General features: G+C 41.6%; 1 protein-coding gene across 1 annotated transcript in view; it reads left to right on the top strand.

Moving 5' to 3' along the window:
- The window catches only part of LOC308370732 (3'-5' exoribonuclease HELZ2-like), a gene marked incomplete at both ends in the record, with an annotated part of 42,348 nt that overhangs the window by 25,140 nt on the left and 4,559 nt on the right, over nt 1-12,649 (top strand). The window contains 12 exon segments of the mRNA XM_080845438.1: nt 2,765-3,264; nt 3,481-4,113; nt 4,239-5,043; nt 5,225-5,300; nt 5,403-7,882; nt 8,000-8,739; nt 9,451-9,536; nt 9,732-9,866; nt 10,063-10,209; nt 10,329-10,470; nt 10,668-10,805; nt 10,978-11,170. Coding sequence (XP_080701564.1) covers nt 2,765-3,264; nt 3,481-4,113; nt 4,239-5,043; nt 5,225-5,300; nt 5,403-7,882; nt 8,000-8,739; nt 9,451-9,536; nt 9,732-9,866; nt 10,063-10,209; nt 10,329-10,470; nt 10,668-10,805; nt 10,978-11,170 — 6,075 coding nt within the window.

Raw genomic sequence — 12,649 nt, 5'->3', positions numbered from 1 at the left:
GCATTGCAGTCTATGGGCAGGGTAGGCAGTGCCTCCCCTAGGATTGCGAAATCACTCCAAACTGGGTTTTACGCATGCGTGCGCAAGCGTAGAACCTTTTGAGTTGAGCTGAAAACGCATTGAAAAATATTGCAAGGGAGGCACGCACTACCACGGATTCAAGAAGGGTGGCGAGCGAGAGGGCACTTGTTGGGTATATAATCTGACGTTGGATTTTCTTCTTCACTTCTCTACTTGAGTTTGACAGCGAAAATGGAAGATTGCATTGCTAACCTGAGGCATGTTGAATTAACTAAGAACGTTTAAGTATTTTAAGTTAACACAGTAGTATTACACATTTGCATTGGAGTATTTCACGTTTCCCAACGGGACTACATATTCATGCGCAACACGAACCTAAAGAAGCTAAAGGCTGTTGATGCAGGAAAGTTGCCTTGAAGTTGTGAGCAGACTAGGTAGGTGCTAATCCTGAGCTAAACTAGCCACTGACTGCATTCACTCAAGAAGAGGACAACGGATTTCCACTGATCTATACTGATAATCGTGAGTGGATTAATTTTGTTTCACCTCAAACTGACGGTTATGAGCTCCAACGAAAGTGCACCAACTTTAAATTATACTGGCCAGTAGAACATTTTGGTATTGTGTGCTATGTATGCGGTGTTTAACTGTTTACCTGTTAATATGTTGTGTAAATAAATATGGAATTGTTTTTTCGAAGCTGTCCGAGTTGGTTAAATGGTCATTTAAATTAGCATCCCACCACCGTAGTTATATTTTCTCCAGACAAAATGAAATGAGCCATATCATTGGTGGGAGGGCTACATACACTAGCTTGCAACTATTAATATCTTATTAATAACTCATCATAATACAATAAAAAAACAATCGTTTGAAAATAATGGTATTAGACAATAAAACAACGTTTTTTCAGTTCTGATCAGATGACAATTTTAAAACCATAGACATATATACATGTATATATACATTATATATATAGTTTAAACTAGAGCTCAAAATGACGTAATCACTTCCGGTTTCTGTGCCTCACCAGCTCCGAACCTCACTGCACGTCCCTGCTCTGGAGCACTAACCAGGGCAAACTGAGCTTCCTCCTGCACGCTGCAGCCGACCTCTTGCCTACTCCAACCAACTTAAAGATCTGGGGCATGGAGCAAGATGAATCCTGAAAGCGGTGTGGTGCAAACTTTTCCACACTGAATAAAATCTTGACTGGGTGTCCCAAATCACTTAGAGAAGGTCTATAAAAGGTGGAGGCACGACAAGGTTCGTTTGGAAATCTCCAACTGGGTGGATCAACAGAGGCTCAAAGCAAACAAACATCAGCTAACACCATCCCAGTCTGTCCATTTCCAAAGAGAAGGGGATACGATTCCCAGGGCAAGAAAACTGCCAAGAACCTACCCTCCCTGACTGGGAGATGCAAGTGGATCTGAAGAGAAGACTTTTCTTTCCGGAGCAGGTGGCGGTAACCTCACTTCAACCAGACATGATTCTATCCAGGAGCACAAACACCATCATAGTAGGTCAGGCTAGCCATCTATCACCAACTGAAGAGTCCCAAGATCTGATCGACGAGGCTCTCCTTAAAGGATGGCACGCAACTTTATTTACAATTGAAGTTGGCTGCCGTGGTATCCCAGCAACATCAGTGAGTTTTTTCTTACAGAGGGCTGGCTTGGAACCCAAGCAGCTGAAGAAAGCCACTCAGGAGATAGCCATGGCAGCTGAAACCAGCTCAAGATGGCTGTGGTTGACCAGAGATCACCTCCCCACTCAGGCGAGGCGTACAGGCTAAGGGGTGAAATGATAGTGACCCTGAGATACCTGCTGAGGATGCAGAAGGGTTTTCCAACCATGCAAAAGCTCTGTGTTACGTTCCGCAGGAAAAGAGACTCAATAGCAGACCAAAAAATGCGGGCAAAAAACTAGTATTTATTTGTACAAAAGGTAATCAAAAGTTCAAAAAGTCAACACAAAAAGATCCCAAAAATTTAAAGTCAAAAAGGTAACACAGAGAAGATCCAAAAATTCAGAGCAGGCAGAGCAGAATTGAAGAAACACAAAAACAAGAACTTATCCCACACCGGTAGATAATCAGGAGAGTGGTAGCAGAAGAGTTTAACTCCAGTTTTCAGGTCTTTCACACAGACTTTTGGTGACGAACAGACAGGGAACAAAGGGCAGACTGAACTTAAATACTGGAGGGGAGACACGTAATTGGTGGGAAGCAAACAGGTGGCAGGAGAAACTAATCAGGGCAATGAGTAGACTGATAACAGGACAGGTGTGGTAGATGGTGACAGGGAAATCCAGGAAATGACAGAGGGCAGGTGGGGGCGGAGTCATGGCATAACAAAAACACATGAGCACATGTCAAATAGACACAATAAGGCCAGAGTCCCTTGAGCAGCAGGGAGGATACTAACACTCTGACCACACTTCCACCAAGAAAAATGCCGTAAGGAGGAACCTGTAACACCATTTCGTAGCTCCTGTAGTTTTCTGCTTGTAGCAAAGCATCTCTGATGTTTACTTCACCTTTTAGTCTTGCATGTTTTCTCAAATAACATAGCTGAAAGCTATCAAGCCTATGCAGAATGTCTGAATACAGCAATTTTGTTGAGTTTGTGAATGTTACATTAGCCATATATTTTGACCCATTTCAATCCTGAGAACAAATACTGCATACTCTTTCTACCTAAATAACTACACAATCCCTAAATCTCCTTTTCTCTTCCAGAGAGACCTATCCCATGTAGCCTTGCTGAAGAACGAGCCAGGAGGCACATTCAGCCTTGGTCAAAGCACTCATACTTGCACATACTCCGTAGGAAGCACTTTTGTGAAGTCTGGCCTATGCTATGAGGTCACTGTCACCTTCACATCCTCCATCCCTGGTCTATACGAGCAGTGGCTGGTGTTCGACTTCGACATGAGACCAGTGCTGTTGCAGAAGCTCAAGGTGCGAGTAGGAGGGCAGTCTCTTTCGAAACCTGAGGGGGCGCAAGATACTGTAGCACCCGTTTTGGAGCGCTGGAACAAAGAAAACCGAGTTATTATCACCAACTTCAAATCCAAAACTAAAGAGGACCTCCTGAAGACATATGAGCTTCCCAAGATGAAGCTCGGTGCCAGCAAAACAGCTGAAAGCACTAACACAATCTGTCGTCAGAATTACAAGAAGAGAATGCACGATTTTCTATACAAAGAGGAGCGTGTAGAAGCAGATGTGATCAGCAGGTAATGGAAGCAGTCATAACTTTCATAGCTACTAATTGTTTTGAGGAATGTCAAACATCATATTAAATGTATGTACTGACACACCTGGACCAAACTGTGAGATAGACTATTCTTGCAACAACTTTCTGAAAAAGTTGAAACCTTTAAAAAAAAGTCATACTGGAGTGTTACAAATAGACCAATTATCTTGGTTTAATGAACTTCTTTGCATCACAGGCTGAACCTTCGAGGAACCATCACATTATCAGACAGCTTGGCAGACCCTTACAAAGGGCATGATTTGTGTACATATCCCGGAGGGCTTCTTGGCACCCTGGCTTTCTCTTATACTATAACTCAAGGCACTCCAGAGGGTGTCCTGCTCAAACGAGAGGTGGAGTCCGTTCTTGTGGGTGAGGTCACTAGAAGCCAAAAGGTCTACGAGGCTAAGATCCTTAGAGACACAGCCAGTGAGAAGGAGATACACCTGCAGCTCTCCAGAGAGTGCTGTTCAGACTTGGGTCTTCAAAAGGGTCAGACACGTAAAATGGAGGTCCAGTTCCAGCTTAACCGTCTCTGGTTCTGTGGGATGCACAAGGCAGTTGACCTCCTCTCAGACCTTGATAATGTGGTCCCAGACTTCACAAACAGCTGTGTTCCTTCACATTCGACAAAATATCCCAACCTCAATGCAAATCAACAAGCTGCCATGGACTTCATCCTTGGTGACTCTGGTGGAAAAAATGCTGTGGCACCACTACTGATATATGGGCCCTTTGGAACTGGAAAAACATTCACTCTTGCCTCTGCAGCTAAAGAGGTTGTCTGTCAGTCTGGTGGTCGTGTACTTATCTGCACATACACAAACAGGTAACTTCAACAAAGACAGATTTGATTTATTCATTTCAGTTAACTCAGGTAAATACCACATCAAGCAGTCTTTGAAATCATGTCATTATGAAATGCTAACCAATCTTTACCTTCCTACATTCCAGCTCTGCAGACATATATGTCAGTCATCACTTTCATCATTACTTCACCCAGCTTGAGTGTCGTGAAGTCAAACCACTTAGAATTAAGGGCAACAAGAGAGGGGCTGCTGTTAATGCCACAGATGCGATAACAAAGAAGTACTCCCTTCTGTCTCCAGATGGCCAATCATTCATTTCCCCATCAAGACGTGACTTAGACTCACACCGTATCGTGATAATAACGACTTCATGGGCAAAGAACCTGTATGACCTGCACCTTCCAAAAGACTACTTCAGCCACATAATGATTGACGAAGCCTCTCAGATGCTGGAGTGTGAAGCCCTGATGGCTCTTGGTCTGGCGGGCCGTGAGACTCGAATAGTTTTGGCTGGAGATCACATGCAGATGGGGCCCAAGCTATTCTCTGTGGAGGACGAGAAGCGCTCAGACCACACCCTGCTCAACCGCCTCTTCTACTACTACCAGTCCGAAAGGAAAAACGTAGCCTTGGAGAGCAGAATCATCTTCAATGAAAACTACCGCTCCAATAAAGAGATTGTGAATTTTGTTTCCACCCACTTTTATACTGGCAAGAGAAATACCATCAGGGCCTGTGGAAATGTACCCGCTCATCCAAAACACTATCCACTCAGGTTCCATCATGTCAGGGGGGAATGCCATTTACACCCAAAGAGCCTGTCTTGGTACAATTCTGAGGAGTCTTTCAGTGTTGTAAAAATTGTCAGAGAACTTATTGATCAATGGCCGACAAAGGAGTGGGGTGCACGAAAAGCAAAAGACATCTGTGTTCTGTCTGAGGGTCACCAGGTAAGGACTTGTTCCATAAAGTCACTTTTTAGTTACTTTTAGTCACTGGTTAAGGTTATCATATAACACTCATGATAATAATCATGAATCTTTAAGGACATAATAATTATCATATTACACACATGGTAATAATCCAGTCTTGAAGGACATCATGGTTATCCTGTTACTTGTGCATTAACAGGTTCAAGTGGTGAGAGATGAACTTAGGAGAAAACAGCTTGGTGGAGTATTAGTGCAAAACTTAGCCAATGTTCAAGGTGAGTCATCAAAGTTTAAATGAAAGTTTATTATACAAGTTTATATATTAGTTTCCTACAAGTTTCCTGCACATCTTAATTTCCTCTCTCTTCTCGTTACAGGTAGAGAGTTCAGGGTGATAGTGATGACAGCAGTTCAGACACGAGATCAACTACTCCTGTCAAACACCAGTTGCCTAGAGTTCTTCAATGATGCCCGTGTCCTGAACACAGCCATGACCAGAGCACAGTCTCAGGTCATAGTAGTAGGAGACGCTGCTGCTCTCTGCTACTTTGGGAAATGCTCCAAAACATGGAAAAGCTACGCGGAGCACTGCATCATAAAAGGAAGTGCCCAACCTGAGCATTTTACAGAAGAATTTCTGAGAAAGGAGGTGGAAGAAATTTCAAGATTCCAAAGAACAGAACTTAGTATTGACACAGAAGACATTCCATCAGTTCCAGACAATAAGATGGATCAGATATTACAACAAATGATCAATGACTACGCTGCAGAAAACAGTGAACAATCAGATACAGAGAGTGAGACACAGAGTAACTGTCCATCTCAACAAAGCACCAGGAGACCACCAGCTAGGGAAGCCCTGCAAACACTGGAGTCTGGAAAGGGCAAAGGTATTGTGGGCGAGTCGTTTGTGTGCGTTCTTGATGAGTTCCAGCACAGAGCACAAAATAAGGGGAGTGGGTTCATTCAGAAATCAATGGTACCCATCAGTGAACATGCACTAACAATCCGAGTGCTGCTGCAGAAGCAACGTTGCAATTTCTTGCCCATTTGGAAGCATGAGAGTGGGGTCTGGCGGATCACAGAGTATGAGCACATTGATGAACCGATGAGGCAAAATCATGTGTTTATTGTGCAGGTGATTTGCTGGAAAGATCACTGCCTATTTCCACTAGGGAATGTGATTGATTTTCTCCCTGTTGGGACAACTATAGGCGAGGGGCTGAGGGTTTTGGATGCAGTGTTTAAAGTGGACCAGTTGCCTCCTAATGTGCCCGCTGATGATAAGGTGGATGACGTAAAAAGAGAGGACTTTACGAAATTGTTCACTTTCACCATCGACCCGCCTGAGGCTACAAACCTGGATGACGCAATAAGTGTCAAAGAGTTTGAAAATCATTACGAGGTTGGAGTTCACATTACTGATGTTGCAAGTTATTTGCGAAAAGATAATGATCTTGATATAAGTGCTAAAGAGAGGGGAGCCACATACTATCACAGAGGAAGAGAGCCAGTTTTCATGTTCCCAGAATCACACAGCACAGGTCGATGGAGTCTTGTACCAGATCCAGATCAAAATCGTAGAGTCATTTCATTGATCAGTAAAGTGGATAAAAAAACTGGCTTAATCACGGAGGAGCCTCGCTTCTCGCCCTCCCTGATATGTTCAGACTGGAAGCTGTCTTATGAATACGTTGAAGACATTCTCAATGAGACGGCAGGGAATGATCTAAATTTTGAGACAAAGGAAGACTGCATTGCGGTGGCATACCATTTTTCTCAAGCTCGCAGGAAGGACAGACTTCAGGGGGACAGGAAATATGACCAGCCATGCAATCATCAGACTCCAGGGAGAAGGAGATCCCATCTCATGGTAGAAGAGCTGAACATAATGTTTAACCACGAAATGTCCAGATATTTGCTTGACAATGATGAAACCAAATTTTGCTCTCCCCTGAGATGCCAGAAACCCCCAAGCAAGGAAGTGCTAAGACAACTCAGAGAGAGACATATGGACCTGATACCGATGTCTGCACACTTGAAACACCACCTTGGTTGTGATGAGTACGATCTGGGAGACAGACCGTTCACAGTGTTATCATCTGTCTGGCGTGGCATAGAGACAGCTGCCCAACGTGGGCAGTATGATATAATGGCTGACCTTATTGGAACAGATGACCTTTATCCTCAACTTCTGCCTGTAATTTCAAAAATCAGGAATGTTCAGAATAAAGCGTACGTCATTCGCTCCAACTCTTGTGACAAGGCTACTGTTGGCCATCATTCTCTGGCGGTTGATTCATACACGAGGGCATCTTCGCCTCTGAGGCGCTATATGGATGTGGTCTTGCAGAGGCTCTTCCATTCAGTTAACAGTGGCAACCCTGTCCAGTATTCCCCAGTGGAGATTGACAAACTGTGTCAGCAGTTTGAGAAAAACAACCAAGATGTTGAGAAGTATGAAAAACATACTGAGAAAATAAATCTGTCCATCAGCCTCAGTAAGCAAAGCGCTTCCAAACTGGCATGTGTAGTATCTGTGAAGCAAGAGAAAGATTGTTTTACTGTGTCTTTCCCATTTAACAAGGGATCCCTGCCTGAAAAGCTACCATTGCTGTATAGAGACATGCTATTGGAAGACCAACCTACGTTTGATAAGCGTCAGCGATCCACAGAGCTGAAGTGGACTAGACGAGTGTACACGTTCAGCACGCCAAGGGTGCGAGCCCAACTGAAGAAACTGGAAGGCAACCCATGCATTCAGGTCCCACAGAAGACATGGCATGACATTGTTGTGGCAGTTCAAAGTGAGGACTGGAGTAAAGCAACCACACTCATCAGGGCATGTAAACAGTGGAGAGAGGAGGAGCCCAAGGGAGTGACTGGAGAATCTGGAGAGGAAATTCAACAGCAAGATGAAGATGAAGCAGATGAAGTAGATAAAGATGAATCAGATGAAGATGAAGCAAGACAGAGGAAGGAGGAGCCCAAGGGAGTGACTGGAGAATCTGGAGAGGAAATTCAACAGTGTCAAGATGAAGTCAAGCACTACACTAAGTACTGCCTTTGTTTGAAGCATGGAGATGTACTGCTGGTACAGCTATCAGCAGAGAGCCAACGCGGTTTTTGGGTCCCCAGGGTTCAGCTCCTGCATGTTGACCCTAGTTTTGTGGTTTGTCTGGAGCATGTACATCGGCCCACAGATTGTTTCACTGGAAATGCAGAGAATAACACAAAGGATAAGTTTAAAGACATCATGGAGTATGTGCGAGTCTGGAAGCCACTCTGTCAGATGGTGTCTGCTAGCTCGGCTGTGGGGGAGGGAGACAGCATAACCATTGAGGATATTCAGATAGCATGGAAGCCAACGAGAAAAGGCAATCTAACAGGGAGCTTCTCTCTGCCCATTGAGTGCATCAAAAACTGGAGCATCGAGTGCAACCTGGCTCAGTGTTACCTCTGCATTAAGAAAAAGAATTTGAAGTTTGAGCCGAGTGACAAACAGGTAGATGATATGGATGATCCTTGCACCTTCACCTGGGTGGCCCACGGAGTGGTGACCAGTTGTGAAGAAACTGGGAAGAAATCCAAGAATCCATCTAAAACAGTGAATTTCAACATCAACGACAGACTGATGGACCAAGTTCCAGGTGCAGTCCTCAGCATGGATTCAGACTTCTCAGTTGAAATCATACCAAGGCTTCTTCCAGATATGTAAGTATTGATGAGATGAAGCTAATCAATAGTGAAAAGAAAGGGAAAGGGATGTTTGAGTAGTCATAGTCCCCATGTCTTTGTTTTGATTTACTTAACAGTGGTGTCTGATGTCTAAGACCTCACCAAAATGGGTTAATGACACCAGGTAGTCTGGGAATGCCTAACCACAACAACTGGCTAGCCTTTGCAGCAGCCTCTCGCAACTCTTTTAATGCAACTTTAAGTGACTAACATACTAGATAGTAAATAGATTTGGCAATACAACCTAATTCAGCTCAGGCTTCTTTAGCTATTGCTTAAGCCACGTACATTTAGGCTCTAAGCCATGTCAAATTCAGCAGAATCATGACGACAAAATACTTGACAAAAAAATGACAAAAAATGACACCAGGAACAGAATTAAAAATAACATTGAATACAAATTATAAAACATTGATGACAAAAACAGACAAAAAAATAACTAAATAAAAAAATTATCTCAGTTTACTTAGGGTTACAATATGAACGTTCAGACCTATTGTGATGACAATGGATGGAAATATAGATATAGAGTTATAGATCATCATAAACAGGGGTTGCCATTTAAAATAATAAAATGATGTAATGGTGCAAAACTAATACAACTAATGGGTAAAACAAGCATATAACGCAGTTTGGCAGCCATGCTTTAAATAATGTAACTCCCTATTTTGCATTTTGATAATCTAGACGGACAGAAGATGCCATTAACAACACTGTGAATGCAAACGATCTTGTCCAAAAAATTGTGCTTGGATGGCATATCAAGAGAGATGGTGAGATAATCATTGTTTATGACAATTATGTTTTTTGGTTATACGTACGTAGCTGTTTGACAATTTTATGTTTCATAGGTTATGGGTTATTGTCAACCGCACCAATTAAAATTGATTTGTTAATTCATGTTTTTCTGAGTTAGTATGACTCATTCTTAGCAAACCAATTTGCTTGTCTTCCCTGTGAATCTGTAGCCTCTGCAACTGTGCCAAAGTGGCTTATGATGAAGGAAAAGAAACCATCTGGACTTCCTGAGCTGAATGAGAGTCAGTTCAATGCTGTACATTATGCTGTCAACAACAGCTTCACCCTAATACAAGGTCCACCAGGTAAAGAAAAATGTAATATATTTGATGAGGACTTCGTATTATTGCCATATCATTTTGTATACACCACTAAGGAAAATTAAGCTGTGAAATGGTTCATCACCAGTAGTAATTTACAGTAGGATATTTCATGTTTCAGATTCAATTCAATGACATTAATATAAGTTCTAGGCTATCTATGTAAACATTTCATATGCAGGTACTGGGAAGACTATTGTTGGGGCCTACATTGCATATTGGTTCTGCAAAGACCTCGAGAAAGATCTTGTAAACAAAGAAGATGAAAAGAAGAAAGAAGTTGTTCTATACTGTGGTCCATCCAACAAGTCGGTTGATGTTGTCGCCGGTAGGCAAACATTTTTTTTCTCTAGGAACTGAACATATTAGTAAACTTTAAAGGACCACTTGATTTGTATCCAGCTGAGATATTTGTGACTGATGCACCATATTTTCTTGGATCTGTAGAGTACCTTCTGGCATTTAAAGACAGTCTGAAGCCTTTAAGGGTGTACAGCCGACAGACAGAGATAGAGGAATTCCCCTATCCGGGCAGCACCCTGCAATTATCCCGGAAATCATACCAAGAAAAATCAAGCCCACAGCTCAGGTGATTTGTTTGACATTAAAGCTTTTGTCAAGATTATGATAAGGAACATAGTTGCAATGGAGATATAAGTCGGCATCCACCAAATGCCACTTTTAACACTTTTACACAACATATTGACTACAACCTATTGTTTATTGAACAAAGATCATCACATAATGTTTAAGTTTTTAGTAAACTTAAACATACTGTTTTTCTAGGAGCATTACTTTACATCATCGCATTCGGGACAATGAAAAAAATACATTCTCACAAGATATAAAGGCTTTTGATGAGAGAATGCAAAAACGTGACAAATCTAAGCCATTAACAGAAGAAGAGGAAAAGGAAATAGAAGAGTAAGAATGCATTACACTCTGTCTATGTTGAGACATCTAACACCATTTGAAGTGTGTTTTCACATTTCACTTTTGAAAAGTGTTTTCACATCTGTTGCTGAGAAAGTCAACAAGAATGCAAAGAGAAAGATTTCATGAAGTTTGAGTTGGTCACAATGTCTCTCATTTACAGCTACAAAGAAAAGCTAAATAAAGCTCGGGAGTATGAACTGAAGTTACATGATGTCATCCTCTGTACGTGCACAGCAGCGTCATCTGGAAACCTCAGAAAGACCATCAGTACCAAACTGATTCTGATTGATGAATGTGCCATGGCAACAGAACCACAAGCTCTAATCCCACTGGTCAGCTATAAACCTGAGAAGGTAATCAAAGTAAAAATGATTTGAAAGAGTTTGAAAGTTTACTGAGTGTAGAACCTTATTTCCTTATTTAAACATTACACATGCATAATCCAAGGAACTCTTTTGCAATCACTATGAATATCATTGTTAAATTGGTAATAGAAGAACACATTGATCATTGTATTAAAAAAAAAAACACTGATCCATTCATATTAAGTAACATCTTGGTCTAAAAATTACACCACTACTATTTGAATTCTGAGTAGTAGTCATACTTCCCTTAGATATATATTTCTATAACTTCTGGATGTAAATTATATTAAAGGTGCAATGTGTAGTTTTTGCTGTAAATAAAAGCTAAAATAAAACACACATATACAACCAAACAACAAAAATACAATAGCCTACATAAAACAGTTAATGTCATTCTAGATTAGAAGCATTACAACAATACAGTTCTCGGGATAATCTTGTGGAATCTCAAAATATGTTGATAAATCCATATAAAATACATGTAAGACAGAATCACAATGAATAGATATTCAAAATAGAAATATGTTGTGATACTGTGTACCTGTAGCCTTCTTGCAGAATTACATCATTATGGTGATTCTATAAACATTTTTATTATGACTTTGGGATGGCCCATTCATTGAAAAAGAGGCATTCCATGAGGAAGAATTTCCTGGAACAATCTCACTAGGACTCTTCACTGCTAGTATTCACTCCGCCTTTGACATAGCCTACTTTAACCGTTGAATTGTACAACGTCCATTAATTCAAAGTGAAAGAGCTGAATGGCAGGCAGCGATTTTATAACATTACATGTAAAAGTTTTATGAAAGGTAGCAAATGGAGGGAGGGAAAGTACAAATTAACCTGTGACGTGAAGACAGGTGAGTGTACAAATAAACCTGTAATGTGAAGACAGGTGAGTGTACAAATGAACCTGCAATGTGAAGACAGGTGAGTGTACAAATGAATGTGCACAAATAGTCTCATTCCTTGCTTGGCAACGCTTGATGCCGAAAACTCACGTTGGAACAAATAAAATGGAAATAAATGAAAGAAAACCTTTAGTAGAACTTGTTTATAAAAGCAATATGGCACTCATGTCTGGGGGATGGTAAAGGATATCTTAACGGGCCACGGTTGTGATTGCTCGGCCTACAGCCTTGTGCCTACAGCTGTATCTGTGAGGAGATGTTTTACCAACCCCACGGACACGAGTGCCATATTGATTATAGAATATGCCTAGTACAGAATATTATTTGGCTACGGTGGCAATTTACAACATTTAAAAGTCTTCCCATAGTGGTTTTGATTCAAACGATCTAGGGTCACACCACAAGATGAAGGTGATTATGCAATGTAGTAGGCTATGCGTTGAGGAATCCACATTGTGTATTTAACTGTAACTGGATGTTGAAGTTTAATAAGGACATGTAACTCAGCAGCCCCTGTCTCTCCCTCACAGAACTCTTCTCTAGCCATGCAGTA

Source organism: Sprattus sprattus, assembly GCF_963457725.1.
Source record: "Sprattus sprattus genome assembly, chromosome: 10".
NCBI classification, from domain to species: domain Eukaryota; kingdom Metazoa; phylum Chordata; class Actinopteri; order Clupeiformes; family Clupeidae; genus Sprattus; species Sprattus sprattus.
The sequence above is the reverse complement of the archived record's forward strand: the minus strand, read 5'-3'. Positions and strand labels throughout refer to the sequence as shown.